At 38.4% G+C, this 17,588-nt stretch overlaps 3 protein-coding genes across 4 annotated transcripts; 2 read left to right on the top strand and 1 right to left on the bottom strand.

The window, feature by feature from the left end:
* Positions 1-112: 112 nt before the first annotated feature.
* On the top strand, positions 113-2,660 carry wdr53 (WD repeat domain 53). Its single transcript, XM_055225787.1, has 3 exons — positions 113-136; positions 951-1,446; positions 1,514-2,660. The coding sequence occupies exons 2-3, from the start codon at positions 952-954 to the stop codon at positions 2,159-2,161; spliced, it is 1,143 nt and encodes a 380-aa protein (XP_055081762.1). The 5' UTR covers positions 113-136; position 951; the 3' UTR covers positions 2,162-2,660.
* On the bottom strand, positions 2,593-4,501 carry srprb (SRP receptor subunit beta). Its single transcript, XM_033976935.2, has 7 exons — positions 4,298-4,501; positions 3,963-4,057; positions 3,801-3,878; positions 3,648-3,730; positions 3,329-3,465; positions 3,204-3,258; positions 2,593-3,094 (listed from the first exon to the last, which is right to left on the bottom strand). Exons 1-7 carry the CDS (start codon positions 4,461-4,463, stop codon positions 2,884-2,886), a joined length of 825 nt encoding a protein of 274 aa, XP_033832826.1. The 5' UTR covers positions 4,464-4,501; the 3' UTR covers positions 2,593-2,883.
* Positions 4,502-5,024: 523 nt separating this feature from the next.
* Positions 5,025-17,213, top strand: LOC117380602 (collagen alpha-1(XXVI) chain). Of its 2 annotated transcripts, XM_055225918.1 has the most exons (15): positions 5,025-5,299; positions 5,423-5,545; positions 5,675-5,778; positions 12,509-12,570; positions 12,636-12,753; positions 12,844-12,951; positions 13,039-13,185; positions 14,714-14,767; positions 14,847-14,899; positions 15,079-15,141; positions 15,452-15,487; positions 15,555-15,599; positions 15,667-15,751; positions 15,824-15,965; positions 16,093-17,207. In XM_055225918.1, exons 1-14 carry the CDS (start codon positions 5,127-5,129, stop codon positions 15,961-15,963), a joined length of 1,311 nt encoding a protein of 436 aa, XP_055081893.1. In that variant the 5' UTR covers positions 5,025-5,126; the 3' UTR covers positions 15,964-15,965; positions 16,093-17,207. The 2 variants fall into 2 exon arrangements, with proteins under 2 accessions (XP_055081893.1, XP_055081892.1); XM_055225917.1 differs by having other exon boundaries at positions 15,824-17,213.
* The last annotated feature ends 375 nt before the right edge of the window (positions 17,214-17,588 follow it).

Here is a 17,588-nt window from a genome sequence, read left to right as displayed (position 1 = left end):
AGTATGTCATAATATTACAGTGGTCAGTCACCCTCCCGCCCCCCTTCCTCCTCCTCCCCCTCCACCCCCTCCCCTTCCCTTCCCCAATATTTTTATTACGTCATCAGTAAGCGACTTCGTGAAAGCGTGTTCGAAGGTAGGGTAGAATTTGTTATTTTCTTTGAGCTTTTCATATAATACATTAAAACAATAACACAATGCATTTAAACGATTACATGAACTCTTAAGTCCGTTTGTTAGTCATTGCTGTCGTATTCGCCATTTGCTGGTCATCAACTGTGTAGAAAGTGATCTTGAAAACTCGATACTCGAACATCGTTTTAGGCTTTTGTCAAGGCAGTTTCTTTCACGGTAGCCACATAAATGCCGTGACCCTATCTCTGATTGTGACAGTGCACTATTTTTCAGGTGAGGAGTCCGCCACCTGCTTGTCTATTTTACCTTGACTAAAATGTTCCATTGTATGGCATTAAAAGTGTATACCATAAAACAAGCAGCCGCAGGTGACCTCACCAGACCAAGTTAAAGGACAAAGGCAATCTCGCTCACAGCTACAATGCACGTTTATGGCATTGTTGGCAATAAACAACCTACGATTAAATACCGTATATAGACAGATCTTCACGGAGACCAGCAGGGGGCATACCCTCTCCAAAAAAGATAATGCACAAAATGCACCTTTAAGTGGGCAAAGGGCAAGTCATACACTGGGACACTACCTTATGGGTTTCAAGCAGATTATTCATTCCTGATTTGAAGGATTTGTCCGGATATTTCCCCATTCAAAAGATCGTACTGTAATTTGTGATGGCTTTGTGTAAAACGATGATGAAATATGTAAAATACAAAATAATATTGGTGTTAAAGCGGAATTCTTTAATGTAAATTTGTTAACTTTTCAAAATATGTTCAGATGATCTACATTTCTCTATTGATTTTTATCTTTTTAGAATGAACATTGCCAGACAGTGGTGTGAGGGCCACACTACTCCCATCCTATGTGTGGGGGCAGCTCCTGGTCCAGAGGGTCTTGTTGCCTCAGGATCAGAGGGTGGACAAATAACAGTCTGGAACCAGGAAGGTGTCATAATTGGAAATCTCCAACTACCTGGTGAAGATGACTGTACTAGTGTTGTTTTCTCACCGTCTGCTCCAGCACAGCTGTATGTGTCTCATGGAGAGACTGTGAGTGTAGTGGACTACAGAAACTTGAAGAGCACTGTGGAGCAGTTTGAAGGTGTAGGTGAGGAGGAGATCAATGCTCTTGCACTTAATGAGACCGGCTCGGCTTTGGCTGTGGCTAATGACTCAGGAGCTGTCCGTATACTGGATCTACCAGGAGGGAAAGTATGCAGGACCTTACGCAGACACACCAACATCTGCTCCTCACTGGACTTCCGACCTCAAAGGCCCAATAACCTTGTGTCAGTAGGACTAGACATGCAGGTGTGTAAACTCAATGTTTTATTTGGAACTTAAATCCTATGTAATTATTGTAATTTTTTTTGCCTAGGTGATACTTTGGGGTTTACAAAAGACCCGGCCTCTGTGGACCCTTAACATTCAAGACAGTTTGGAGGAGGAAGAGGTCCTTCACCAGCAGCCTGGTCAGCTCTTCAACCCACCACTGGCCCATTGTGTTACAGTGTCCAGTTGTGGAAATATAGTGAGCTGTGCAGCTGAAGATGGACGGGTACATCTGTTGAGAATCGGTAGTGGATCAAAACTTGAGCAGCAAGGGTCAGTCAAAGCCCACAGTCAGGGAGCCTCGCAGGCACATTTTGTGAACTCTCTTTCTCATCCATACTGGCTTATCAGTGGGGGTAATGACGGCCATGTTGCCCTGTGGGATCTTAGTAAACACCCTGTAGTGGAGGGAAAATTGAAACCCCTATCCACAGGAAATGATGGGAGACGGAGGAAAAGCAAAATCAAAGCTAAGCACAAGAAACAAGACAGAACAGAGCCATCACAAGAGGTTGAAGCGCAAACGAACACCTGCAAAGATACTGAAAATATGGATTCATCTGAGCCCAAACTAAAAATCAACCACGGAGAGAAGGTGAACTGGCTGTGTCCAGCTGTATTGAAGGGGGAGCCAATTGTGGTGGTGGCTGATCAGAGCTCTAGTCTTACCATCTACCCACTAACCACACAGTAGACTAGTTTGACTGGACATCGGGAAATATGGTTTAGTGTGTGAACTGTATAGTGGAAGATATTTTTACAGTAATTTATCAGAATTTCATATACTTAATTGTAATGTAAATGCATTATTATGCATATTTTCATAGGGACATGTTTGCTGTGCTTGTCTAACATTAACTTATGAATTGCAAGTATTAAAATGAAGATGTAACTCCCATGTTTTAATTTGTTTAACATTTAGTATATCACACCAGCAGACAAGCAAGTGTAATTAGTTTTTGTTATCTTTTTATTAACCATCTTTTGAACAAGCAAAAACTATAATGTAAACAATACAATCACTTTAAAAGCTGTTTTAAACTTTAACACAATTTCAATTCAACTCCTGCCAAAGCAGTGAAAAGGCACTAGTAGTCTGACCTTTGTTCTTCTTTTTTAAATTAGAGTTGGTAAATCTTAAAGTCTTGAGTCTTTCATGTTCTTGATTTTAAAAGTGGATATAAATGGTTGTGGTTTACAAAAATAAGTTGCGCCAAGCATTTTATTTAACCCACAAACTGCTTGGCTGTAATAAACTTTCTATTCACAGTACTACCAAAAATCCATAGAAAAAATGTTTCACACATCAAACAAACTTTTTTTTCCTGTGTTTTTAAATAAGGTGACAGTGGATGTTGAAATGATTGTGTAATTGGTTGGTATTATCTTACATTTCTTAGATTATCTTCATGGATTCTACAGCTTTGCCAGACTTTTCTCTAGATTTTCAATGTCTGCTTCTCCCTCTTCACCTTTGTTACCACGGGCGCTACACTCCACAAACTCCACCTTCATGGGCAGCTGGCTGAAATCAAAGTCCTTCCCCTTCTTTCCCAGGTACACACTGCCACCAATAGAGCCATCCTGAGAGCTCAGAGCTGCAGATCGAGTTACTCGCAATGTGTTCCTACAAACAAACACAATTAACACATTTAAATGTACAGATTTATACATAACTAATGATTAGTAACAGGTGGCCAATAGAAGATGTAGAAATAAATGTCTTGAATGCTTACAGTTCCTTTTCTAGTTGTTGTTGAATCAATTTAGCGGATTTTGCCATTGTGATATCTGATAAGACAAGGAAATTATGCAGTGATATATTAATGACAAAGAAATAATAAAACAAAAGAAGTTTTACCTTGTTTGTTGCATGCTACCAAAATAGCTGGAGCATTTCTGTAGATTACATTGTCTGTCAAAAGCACGTACAGAAACTCAGCCACATCACGGACTTCTTTCTGGAAAATGGCACTGTCGACTACAAATACAATAGCTCTGAAAAAGACAGAATTTTTAACAAAACATTCACTCTAAATACATTTTGATACACATTTTCAGCAGTGTCAAGGGATGCAATAATATTGTAGATTATTATTAACATTGCCATAAAGAATACAATGTATTTTTAATAAATATCAATATTGCCCATTCTTCCCAAATGTGTCCTTAGAGCTTACCTGGCTGCGGACTTGAACTTTTCCAGATACTGTGAACGAAGACTGTCATGTCCTGGAAGATCTATGAGAGTCCAGGTGCTGCTCTGGAGGTAGAAGGCAGATAATTAATAGAGTTACCTCTAATGTTGACTCTGTCCAATGGTTTTTACTCACCTTGTCATTTTTGGTTTTATATGGAGCACTGCTGTCAGTGATGGAGGTCTGGGTTCTTTTAAACTTTGCTGACAGTAGCTATAATACAATATAAGCATAGACACCACATTAAACATATATCCATGCTACTGTGCAATGGCCATAAAGGTGATTTGGCTTTACCCGGCTGAAGAGGAGGGTCTTCCCTGAGTCACACAGTCCAACCAACAAAACTGAACTCCGAACAGTTTTACTTGTGAGAAAATATTTAAGAAAAACTGAAACACAGAGAACACTTGTGTATTACTTACCATAAGTAAACTATATAAGCATTTGACTGCCGCTCATATTTGATATAATTTCATATAATGATGCATAACTGTACAGTTTAACACATTTTTGTTGATTAGTTGCAATCAAGACAACTCTATACTATATACATTTGACCGAAGTGATTGCTAAGCCCACTTGGCCTAGCATGGTAAGCTAATGTTAGCATGCTAAGGTAAAATGCTCACCGCACGTGACAATAACAACCGCCAAAGCGACAATAATTGATATGAGGAAAATGGGATCTTGTTGTTCCAGTTGCTGTCGAAGAGTTTCAATGTACGGCTCTAACATTGATACAGCCGTTTCCTCGTCTATCTGGTCTCCCATACTCAGTGTGTGTTCAGCCTCCATCAGTGAACGGGACACGTCTCCTTCCACTACGGCGCGGCCTGTCTGCCACAAGAGGGCGCCTTCCTACAACACGCGGTGCCTGCATAGACTTTATTGTACGCATACTACACTTTTACTGAGGACACCTAAAACAAATGAGGTCCAATATTATTTTGCGTTGTTCTTTATGTAAAATAGTTAAGATTGATTGTGGTGATAAGCAAAAATAAAGGTTGTTTGAAATACAGACCAGAGAACACTAGGCTGTTAGGCCTACTTTTATTTTCAGATAAACATATTTTAAGTTTTTTGTTTGTTTTTTTATCGACTGAAAATTCCTCTTCACAGCTTCTTCATGACTTTTGTCCGTCTTCATGAGTAACTTGTGCGATTGTATGGCCTATTTTCTTTATAGGGACCAGATGCGCGACTTGTGTTTTACTCATTTTGACTCTCACTCCTCGACGTACGAAAACGTTCCCACCAATCTATAGCAAGTGCTCGTGTGTAATTGATGTGCTGTTATTAAAGCTATTTCTCGGTGGGAAGATACAACCAAGTGGTTTTCTGAGGAGTGAGTGAGACTTGCTCTCCTCAGTCCATTTCTGTTGCTATTCTGATTTGTCAAGGAGGAGCTGAAGCAACAGACTTTGTTTGAGCATCGTTGTTCTGTGGACGAGGAAGATGGTGGCGTTTTCGTTTCTTTGCGCTCTGTGCATTTGGATGACTACTGTATGCAATTCTACAGGAACTGGAATTATTTATCACATTCCAAGCATCACTTTGCCGCGTCCGCGCATCAAGTCAGAGCAGACCAGCACTGGACCACCGGGCACCGGGTCCCGTACTCAGCTCAGGTGAGTGCCTGCTCCTTTTGGAACATTATTTACAAGAACAATCAAATGGACGGGAAAGGGATTCAGCTGTGTCTTGAATGTGCTTTTGTAAAGCAATGCTTAATTTATTTTTATTTTTTTCAGAAACTGGTGTCAATATACAGTTTCCAAGACAGTGACCTGTCAAGTACACAATGGAACAGAAACTTCTGTGCAAAGAGTGGTTCAAAGTTGCAGATGGCCCGGACCCTGCTCAAAAGTTGTTAGGTAGGAAAATGGTATTGTCCTATTGCCTTTACTGAAGCACTACAATTCTCCATACTCATACTCTGTCATAATAATAAGTAATAAATGAAGTATTTGTTATAGCTTATTTGTCTTCTGGTGTTTCTGCAGTTACAGAACTGTTATCCGACCATCCTTTAAGACCGCCTATAAGCAGGTCACTGCTCTGGAGTGGCGATGCTGTCCAGGGTTTGTTGGAGAGGAGTGCAGAGAAGGTAATTTATGTTTGTCCCATTCAGTTTACTATTTACACCATAGAACTTGATCTTCGTTTACCCCCCAAATGTTTCCTTTTATTGGGCTTAGTTAATTACTTAATTGTTTAAACTGATGTACTTTGTGTGTAATCATTTAAGTTCACCAGCTGTACAACATACCCAGTGAAATAGAGATGTAATGGACTCTCATCATGGGCAGAGTAAACAGACTGAGCCGAGTGTGGGCCAGTGTAGGGCTTGGTGATGGGCAGCACTCTTCTTAGAAACCACAGACCACAGATGTTAAGCCTAGAAAACACAAAAACTTTCACCCAGGGGCCAGACACCACAGCTAGACTCTGAGGCTAGATCAAGGTCCAGCAGGCCTGTCCCAACACATTTATTTCTATACCTCATGTCTGCAGTGCGCACCACCACAAGCTTTAAACATGAGCATAATGTCCTCTGAAGGCATGCCTGAGGTTGCAGCGGCTTCAACATGCTTGTTCTAAATGGACAGCCATTCAGTGTTGTAACATTTTAGCAGCATATAGATTGTAAAGCAAGGCAATATGGCATAGCAAAACATTGGCATGGTAAATTCATTTGTGTCCAAGATTAACAGTGACGTCAGTGTGAATGCTTTTGGTCACAATTACCACACCTTGTTTTATTTTCCTGAATTATTCAGTGTTGCACTTGGAAGGTTAAAATGCAGTTGGTGATAAATAAGCACTCATTTGCTGTAATAGAAAAAATGCTAGAATAATTATCAAGCCTGGAGAAATAATTTTGTGCCCAGATTTTGGTATTATTGTACATAAAGATATCCTCTAAGTTGATCATGGCAGACATTATGGTTCACTTGAGACTCAATTGGTTGCAGCAGTGTGAAGCAGTAATGCTTGTTGTTTATTTAATGTGAAATGTTTGCACTTTTGGCTAAGCAGTATGGAGAAAATTACCTCCATATGGATAATCAGAGCGCCAGGTTTTATGCTGTAAATAGGCATTAAAAGAGTGGGCTGATGTCATTGGAGTCTGACTTTACAGTGTGTGGAGGTCAGTGGGTCGGTGTTACAAACTTGGGGCTCAAAGACAGGAAGAGCACGTTTTTGTCCCAATGAGCTCCATCTGCTGTGAGCTGCCCCAACACCAATGAAGAGGGAACTGTGGGAACGTGGGCCCCATAGAGATTAATGAGCATGTGACTCCCCAAACCGGGTCCTTAACATACATGACCACGTAAAGATCAGGCCGTGGCTTAGAGGCTATGACTGGTTTTCCTTATGTGCACCAAAAGTATGCATATGAATAGCAGTGTAAAGGACCAAAACTCCAAGTGATTTGTGTTTAGAAATAATGTAACTTATGAAAAAGCATATTGTAAGTGAATGTAGTTTAAATTTTAGGCCGAATCGTAAAGTGGCTGTGCCTTAAGCCTTATCAGAAACTGAGCCTCAACCAGTGACATCAGCTCAGCAGGTTTGAGTTTGTTGGTAATCTGGTACGGAGGCCCTCAAGGTCACTAGAGATGTAGAGATAGGGCCAATAAAGGGATCTAATGTTAGATTTAGCTTTTGGTAAACTGAGAAGACTTTTCCTCTCTCCACCTTTACACACTGGTTTCATCTTCTGAGGCTCAATGTTTATATGTTTAACTCTACCTATGTACGATTGTAATAGACTTTACAGGAGCACTTTGGATATCAATTGCACTATTATCTATTATCTGTCTATTTGCACTGCTAGTCTTGCGCTGCTTATCTGTCCATACAGATTTTTTAAATTTATACTCAGCCAAAGTCTATTTTTATCAGTTTGCTATGTACAGTGCATCATTTTATTTGATTTTATCTTGTCTTATCTCATCTTATTTATGAATTATGTTATTTTGATAGCTGCAGATTGACTGCAATGGCCTTTAGGGAGTCGTTTCGCACAGTCTGGGTTTGATGGGGTTTTTTTTTATAAATTGGAGGGAGGACGTCAAAGCATAAGATATATATATATATATATATATATATATATATATATATATATATATATATATATATATATATATATATATATATATATATATATATATATATATATATATATATATATATATATATATATATATATATATATATATATATATATATGTACATCGAAGTCTCCTTATCTTCTTTTATATCATTGTATTTTAATAGTTGCTCTTGATCTTTTTAATTGCATTCATTTGCTCTGAACCGCTTGGCTATTTTTGCTCTTTTTTAACCACATCCTGCTGGTTTTGATTTCTGGCTTTCCACTAACCTGACTTCCAACATGATAAAACTAAACTAAATCCCTTCTGTGCTCATCTGGGCCAAAGTGTAAGTAAGTGATATGTCTGATGTCTGTTCCACCTCTGTTTGTGTTCAGATATAGGCCAGAGCATACCCCCTGACCCACTGAGAACCTTGGGATCTCCCAGTTCCTCTCTCCTCTTGATTTGAGTGATGAGCCTGTGCTGTTACTCCTTGTATTCCTTCCATTACATGACATTTCCCACTTGACTTTCTGTCAGTTTGCTCAGACATCTGGCAATGTAGATTCATGTGAGAGACAGTAATGATGGGATTATGTACTTTTGTCAAAAAGGCCTCTTCAATATATATTGTACTATTGATAGTTTTAAGGCAGGCATTGACGTTATTGTGCTGCTGAGCTATCTCCCTTGTGGACAATGTGTGATTTCAAGACTTTGAATAGAAATGCTGTGGTTTCTTTATGCTGTGTTCCACCTACTTCTTTCTGGTTTACAAGCCATTGCTGTCAAATTGGCCCACACTACCACCTAGTGAGGCGCGGTTGGGTTGTGGGTTAAGTCTGATTGGTGATTGTGTGCCCAAGCCTAAGTCACTGTCTAAACTAAGACATGCATGTAAGCATTGTAGCATTTTGATTTAAAAAAATACTTGTTTTAACTGACTTTTTTGGAACAAAGCAATCTATGGTTTTGTTCCATTACATATGGACACATTTTATATCAAGCTGAAGTTATCTTTTGGTCTGGATTCTAAGGTATAGTGTGGTCTTGGAGTTTGTAAAAGCTAAATAATCTGTCTTGAGATCTTTCCTTGTGCAGTTGCCTTTCTTCTGTGGTGGTTGTCCATCAGGTTCCACAGTTAAAGCCACTGCTGACTTGGTGAGTGACAGAGCATGTGTGTAAGGTGGGGGATAGTTTGTACCAGCTAGTGTCTATAGCCACCATGACTGAGGCAAACACAGCCAGCTATTGAAGCTGAATGAGAGTGGACAAGTTTTTTTGAACAAATCGCTGTTGTGTCTCACTCAATAAACAGACTGAAAACTGTGTTTAGCTGTTTTGAGTGGCTGTAGTGTAGTCATTTGTGTCATGATTTGTAATGTGGTTGTTTTGAAGAAAAATTAAATAAAAAAATAAATAAAAATCCTGCTATCCACTGGTATACACGTTTCCCAGCTTGAGCTCAGCACCAAGAATACACATACTTGTGAGTCCTTTAACTTAATATATATTTGCTCCATGGGATTGCATATGATTTTACAGTCAGTGGTTTTGCCTGTTTTGATATAAGATATAAAAGATAACACACTTGTCTGTCTTATGAAATTATGTAGGTAAAAGAACATAAACATTTACACTATTAATATTATTCTAATAGTATTCTGTACATAAATGAATATGTACAGTTTCTTATTTTCTTCACCTCTCCATCAGAGAACAGATAAAGTTAAAAAAAAAAAAAAAGTTTTTTTTTTTTTAAAGTTGGTGTTTATTTGGTGTGCCCTCAAGACAACACATTCTGAATTCTTCCCATGAGCTGAGCACAATCCAAGAAAAATAATCAGGACCTGCTCTGCCATGGTGTAATTATGGACCCAAACAGACTGTATAGCCGTTGTCCCATTTTAAACATAAGCTTTAACACAACGGAAGTTTGGTTTTCTAACCCAGCATAATTAAATTCCAACACCAAAAAAAGGGATCCCGCACACCGCTTTGTGAAAAAATATCACTGTTGTTTTGTACCGCTGGACATATCTGGGAGCCTAACCATAAGTTCAGCAGTGGGCGTGTGTTCATGCAAGTGATGACAATTATTTGGAAACTGCAGCAGTTTAAAGCATGTTTGAATGAGTCGGTATTTTAGGTAAGACAGGGCAATTAATGAATTGATTAATTTGTGTTTTTAATAATCAAGGTTTTGAAAATGGAAAAATTGTGAAATTGAGAATTATTATGAAACCAGTTTACTCTTGACTTTCTTGCTTGCAAAGCAATTATTTTGCTATTAAACAATTGAAAATCTAAATCGATCCAGTGTGTGTAAAAAAAAAAATCCAGATTTTACTTTTTGGCCATATCGCCCATCTCTAATTTTCGAAAATGGACTCTTTACACTGGGTAATACATCAAAAACAACACAGCAATATTCTAAAGTAATTTGTAAGGGTAATTGATATTGTTAATGTCCATTTAATTTTACTCTCCAAAATCTGCCTACAACACATTTTTATAATATTTTGAGTCACTTACACAAAGGCACAACAAATGTTTTTATATATATATATATATATATATATATATATATATATATATATATATATATATATATATATATATATATAACGCAAAAAGTTACATAGTGCACCTTTAAGATGTAACAGCATTCTTTTTATATTGATACTATAGCACAGTGGAAACCTGGGTTCGATCGAACCCTAGGGGTTCGGTGAGTCAGTCTCAGGGGTTCAGCGGAGGTCAAGACACGCACCCGAGTCATATGATTTGCGGACTGCGAGTGTCTCCAGAAGCCGGCCGTGTCCCAATTTGACAAATGCACCCTTTGATGCACCTATCGAAGTACCAGCCCGACTTAAATGCGCCATTCGAAAGCAGCAAGCGTTTAAGGGCACTTTGGTGAATTGAGACACGGTCAGAGTGATGCCCCGGCATTGACTGAGAAGATCCCGGTGAAAACTGTGCTCTGCTTGGTCATCTTCAAGGGACCACGAAAGCACATTACCGTAATGACAGTAACATATTTAAAGAGCCCCATGCCTCTGCTTTGACATGAATTTACATGAGAGCAGAATTGGTTGTGGAGTTACGGTGTGTTAAAATGTTAAAATGTTAAAAATGCTAAATAGCATAAATACAATAAGTTCATTATTGTAATACATAAGGTTAAAAATTTTAATTATTTCAGTGTGGTAGTATTAAAAAAAGGTCAAGTCTTTGTGATAAGGTATGTATGTAATTTGTTGTGAGTTCATGCATTGTACTGGTTTTATTCTTTGAACACAGTGATGTTAATGCACGGTTCATTTTGTGCACTAGTAAAACATACATGTGTCTTGAATTTGAAAAAAATCATGTTTTATTTTTCAATAAAGAAGGGTTCAGTGAATGTGCATATGAAACTGGTGGGGTTCAGTACCTCCAACAAGGTTAAGAACCACTGCTATAGCAATATGTCTAGTTTGTCTTCACTGAATGCGTTAATTTTTATTTGTTGCAAATGCAGTATATCACTGTAAATGTGGAGTTATGGGGAAAATGTATTTCAAAAAGCTACGTTCTGGGTGCAATTTCTTCATGTTGTTTTCTCTTTGTGAATCTCTGTTTGGCTGAAAGAGCTTATGTTATGTTGTAGTGTAAATTTCACTACATCTCAACAAACAGCTCGTGTGGGGTCACCACGGGCGCAACACTAGGAATGCGTTTTGGCGTAACTTGTTGATTGTTGTTTCCGTTTGTGGCCACACTCCAAACTTTTATTCAGGATCTTAAAGTGAGGCATCTGGTGTGGAAAAATACGCCCCAGATGTCCAATATATCAGTGTTTGGTCCACCTATATTATGTTCACATAAATGACCACCATCATCCTTTTATGTAATTTCAAGAAAAGAATTACCTAGACCAAAGTACTTCTGTTTACTGTGTATTTGTACGTTTTTATTTTTTCAAGGTATCCCTGCTATGACCGCAATGTGGGTGGGGGAACAATTCTGGGGACTGACAGCTTCATTCCATGTGTCTTATGGGCCATTCTCCAAAGTACATGGCTTACATTTAGAGCAAATCCATATGAAATTGGCCAGCACTGTTTTATGGGTTAGCACTCATATAAAAGGATACAAAATTGCTGTCCAAACAGGAAATGTGTAGTTATCTGCGGGTTTAGCAAAGCTGGGTTTGCTAAATGAGAAAAAAGTAAAAGGCTTGAAATAGGCAGTCATCTCAATAATGTTTTCCAGGAAGTGCATCTCTAAATATAGAGCTAGACCACATTGACCATCTTCATACAAGTTTGTTGTGCCCTTTGACCTTACATCTGCATGGGTTTTTTTTGTTGTATTCTGGTTGAAGCCACTTTGCGTAAAATTGTGTTTGTTTGTGTTGCCATGGTAATAATGGTTTGGGCATAAGGGAGTGGATGTGTGTCTGGGTGCACAGGCCATTGAGACAAGTGGGCAGACAGGAAAACATGCAGAGTCAGAGCTCAGGCAGGTGCACTGTGGGTTGCATTTGTGTGAGAGTTGGAGAGCGAATAATAATATTTATCCTGCAAGTAAATTACATGATTTAAAGAGGAATTCCTAATAACTTTCAAGGTCTGGTTTCAGTGGTCATTATTCTTGTGCATTTTGGCTTAAGGTGTGTTTTTAAAAAAAATGCATGTGGAATGAGAATGGCTTATTCTAATTTATATACCTTTTATATCATTACAGAGTGCCTGAACTGCACATCATTCTCTCAAATGAACAACAGAATTGACAGCATTGAATTAAAGGTAATACGTATCCTTATGTGTGTAATAATGCTAAGGAGTCCTCAGATTGATTATGTTTTATATAGATCAAAAGTTTGGTGGACAGACTTCCATTGGGACCAGCAGTGAACAGTTTATCTCAGGGGTCCACTGACAACGAGGTGGATGCACATCATCCTACACCACCATCATACGTGCCCTCAGGTAAGTATACTACAAATAAAAAATAGCTTTTGTAAAATATTATGCAACCATATCAAATTCTAACTTACGAAAATGTTTAAAATGTTTCAGTTAGCAGTGGATCCCCAGGACCAGTGGGTCCACCAGGGCCTTCTGGTCCTGCTGGACCTGCAGGTCCTCCAGGTCCTCCAGGAAGATCCGGCCTTCCTGGAGTCATTGGTGAGCAAAAGGATTTGCAAAGCAGTTTAGTTCTACAAAACAATATTATGTTTTAAAAATATATATTTGTGTTGTTTTTACCATCAGGACCTAAAGGAGACAGGGGTGTCGCAGGCGAGAAGGGTGTTCCAGGACCTTTAGGTCTTCCTGGTCCTCCTGGTCCTCCTGGTCCCCCAGGACCTGGCTTCTCTCCCATTCAAACCAGAGGCGATGTTTTTCAAGTGAACACCCAGAGTAAACATGATTTTTGGTCACATCTCTAATATGACATGAACTTCAAGGAAGGATTCAAATTAGATCTGTCAAACATGTTGGAGTTACACTACTTTGTAGAAAAATAAGATGGAGATCTCCATAAACCACTATAACCTCCAGGTTGTATGTAACTTGTAATGTAATATTACTTTTATGTGTAAAATAACAGGTAATCTGGTAATGGAACAGAAACAGTTCCTTTACCTTGAGTTTAGTACTCCTAGTTAGCAGCACACAAGATGATATAATAACAAAATATTAAGTACGCAATTAATTAAAGTAATTCACTAATAATAATGTATAATTTGTTTATATATATGTCCGATTGCCTTGTGCATACTCCCAATCAACGGACTAAATAATTTGTAATTTGTTATTGTACAGAAAATAACAAGTACGGTTTTAAGGTTTTAGGGTTATGAACTACAGATGAGAAGTTTGTCCATGTGATGATTGACCACAGGGAGGCAGCAGACGACCATATACTCTACAGTGTATGGTTCACAGACCTGCTGGATCTCATTACATTTTGGCTGGACCTGCCTCTGAGCCGGTTCTGTGTCTGCGACTCTGGAACTTTGTAGATTTGGGTCTGTGGGAGCATGTTAGCGAGGGGGCTGGGGTGGGGGGCACTGGCTGTAAATCAGGCCTAATTTGTTAGCTGTCAGCACAACAGTCTGTATTTTGGGGAACAGGCCACGGCTCTAAGCCAGATTCTGGGCTGGCTATGAACAAGGGAGGAGATAGTCTGCCACTCATGTGGAGTTTCTTGGGGAGGCTGCCAGGGACTGTGAGAATGTAACATTAGAAAATTAGTTCCAGAGGGAAATCTGCTTCTAGACAATTTCTAGGGACCCAAGCCATGTCTGAACACGGGGGAAGACTCTGAGCATATGTTCAAGTGGTGAGAAAGTGGAAGTGTGGCACAGATTCAAACAAAACTCACACTCATAAGATTATTCTTAAATTCTGACAAGACTTACTTTTCGTGTATCCATTTTCTATGGATAAAGATCAATGGCAAGTGTGTCCGGCTCCAGTACCAGGCCTCATTTAGACTGAGCAGCTGCTTCTGCCCATCACTGTCACATTAGACTGATCCGGCTCTGCACTAATGCTGAAACCAAAGCCTCACTGTTGACCTGATGTCTTCACTTGCTTCAGTGCTGTGGTTTTGGCTTGTGTTGTATGGTTAGCATTAAGATATAACTGACTAACGTCAGTGGCATAACTTGTTCCCTCAATGCTTGAATGTGCCCAATTAAAAGCCACTTTTACACATGTTTTGGGTGTCAGTTGTCTGCAAATGATGAAAGGGAGTCACATTAATAAAGTCAAGCACTTTACTCTTTCTTTGAACAGTCTAATTTGTTTTGTTCCAAAATTAAAACAGTAATTGGTATTGTATGTGTTCTTTTTTAACACTGAGTCTATAAAATGTGTCTTACTGCTTTCTACAAATGTTTCTTAAAAATTGGACTTTATTTAAATCTCTCTGTTTCTGCAGCTTTCCCCCCTCCTCAGGTGGTTGTTGGTCCAGCTGGCCCTACCGGCCCTGCAGGTAAAAATACAACAGTTACAGTTAATTTTGTCACACAACTTAAACATGACATATTAACATCTTTTCTTTAAAATTCCAGGTCCTGTAGGACCCAGAGGACCCGAGGGGATACCAGGGATTCCTGGACAAGACGTAAGTCCTGTACTGTTAACGATATATATATATATATATATATATATATATATATATATATATATATATATATATATATATATATATATATATATATATATATATATATATATATATATATATATATATATATATATATATGGTATTATATATATATAAATCTCTTTTTCTGGCCTTAGGGGAAACCAGGTCCTCAAGGCCTAACCGGTGTCCAAGGACCCAAAGGAGACCAAGGGGAAAGGGTAAGACTACTGTTCAACGGTTTAATTTTGTTTATTAATCTCATGCCTCTATAAATTGAATCATGCCAAACCATTTGTTTGTTTAACACATAAATATGAACATGTTATTTTCAAAGCGTCCCTCTGATCCATGACTAATTGTGCTGTCGCCAGACAGGTTTTGTGCTGTAGTGGGGTCCCCTCTGCACTTAGCTCTGAGCCACACAGCCTTTTAACCTGATCCTTTTCCCCACACAGAATGATTTAAGATAATGACGACATGAAGCACATGTAAAAGAATACACATTGTCAAGTATTATTTTCTTTACAGGGGTCTCCTGGTGTCGCCGGCGAGAAGGGTCTACCTGTAAGTGCGGTACAAAGTCATTGTATTAGTGTTTTTTACATAAAAAACTAAATGTGTTTTTTAACAGGGACCACCAGGGTCAAAGGGTGAACCAGGAGAAGTTCTGAATGAGGTGAGTTTTCAAAAACTGAGTGATACCACTTCATTTTAAATCATCCCTATAAAAATGTGTTGTTTAGAGTGAGGCTGTGCAGCAGCTCAGGGAAGCTCTGAAAATCCTGGCGGAGCGAGTTCTGATACTAGAACATATGATTGGTATTCACGGTGAGAAGAAGACACAGTTAAAGGACAGAAAAGAAACAATCAAATTCTAATTTTTTTTTTCCTTTTTTGTAGAAAACACTGAAGGATCTGGTTTTGGCAGTATCTCTGACCCTTTGTCTTTGCCGTCCATTAAGATTAAGCGCCTGCCACCTATTCAAAAGCCTAAAAAAACTCAAGTACAAAATGAGAGACAGAGACGAACCTCATTCTAAAAGTAAGCTATTTTAAGTGTGTATTTAAAGTACTTTAAGTATTGCAAATTACCCTTTCAGGACACCCATTTTTTAGGATGGATAAAGGATGATGCATAATGTATTGTTTTCTGTTTTTTTACATTTTAGGATTTATTGACCTAGTTATGATAATAGCCATTGTATATCTTTGTATTTCTTTAAAGACCTGTTGTAAATATGGTATTGTTTTTTTGTGTAAACCAGTGCAGTAATTATATGATTTTGAACATTGAAATATAATATCATAAACAGTATTTAAGGGTTTCTGTCTGGAGATAAAAGACTGCTTACAAAACACTCCACTTTTGTTTAGCTGACGACACTGTTTAATGTTTTGGCCCAAAGTGGAGGTTCGTCTCATGTCAGCCGTGTCTATTGTCTATGTGTCTAGTTAAAGTGATGTAAAACAGGACAGTCTGCCAAGGAGATCTGCCTCAAATCTGGGGAAAGCGTTTGCTGGATAAAAACCAAAAGGATGCTGGATCTTTTCCTTTGGACAAGTCCTCACATGCTCTTGGCCTAGACCTGTTAATGTGCTTAGGGATTTGAAACTTAATGATGTCTCAGTTACTACATAGAAGTGTCTCATTCAAATCAATGGATTGAGGGTGTCTGGGAGGCTTTTTGAAAGTAGATCAATCTTTTTTTACTACGTGTTTACTTCGCCTGGCTAGAAATTCGGCTTGTATAGAGAAATCTATAAATGTATGGCTGATCTGGATCGCATTTACCCTGTTTACAAATAGTGTGAAACAGAATTTTTTGTATTATTATGGACCTTCAGTATTGTGCAAGGTGTATGTGTTTATATGGAAGCTCATTAGGTGTACAAGTGAGCTACTCCTTTATTAGGATGTGAAAACACAACACTTCACTAATTACTTTAAATGTCAGAAAACGGCTCTTAATATTTTTTTCTTGCTTGTTTTGAGGTTTTGTTTATTTTGATACATTGATGTGCCTGTGTTGGTTCATAGCCTCTTTTATTAACAACCTCCAACGTTTGCATAGTGCTGTCTTCTTCAATGTTGTTTCTGTCTATCTGAAACACATAATGAGGGCATGACTGCTGGAAGAAAAGCAGTCACTTAATTGATTCACTGCATGTTTCATTATCTTTTATACAACATCTTCAAGTCACTTTGTTTTTCTTCCATTTATAGGACGTTGTAACCACGAGATATTATTCTGTGTTGATTGAATGATTAAAGCACACGACAACAAAAGGGTTCATTTTGTTGTGTCGCCTCTTTATTGATCATAATTAGACACTGTACTCTGCAGCCTCACCACATGTCTGAGCTATTCACAACCAGACTCCACCCTGCTTTTCATTCCTGCTTTTGTGTAAGCTTTTTTCAGGTCTTCGCCTTGTTTAAAGGTGATGACATAACACTCTTTTGTAGTCAAGGTTTCAATTGACATTCAGAGTTATAAGAACAAAAGTGGGAGGTGTCAAACTTTTACATACTTAACAACAAACTGACGCTTTGTAGTAGTATAACAATAATGGTCAATTCACTTGTCACTTTAACTATTTGCTTCCTGCATGCTGATATGTCTTTAACGTGTTATGTTTTTGCTGTGAAATCTCACAATTGTAT

Source organism: Periophthalmus magnuspinnatus, chromosome 13 (genome assembly GCF_009829125.3).
Source record: "Periophthalmus magnuspinnatus isolate fPerMag1 chromosome 13, fPerMag1.2.pri, whole genome shotgun sequence".
Classification (NCBI taxonomy): Eukaryota; Metazoa; Chordata; class Actinopteri; order Gobiiformes; family Gobiidae; genus Periophthalmus; species Periophthalmus magnuspinnatus.
The sequence above is the reverse complement of the archived record's forward strand: the minus strand, read 5'-3'. Positions and strand labels throughout refer to the sequence as shown.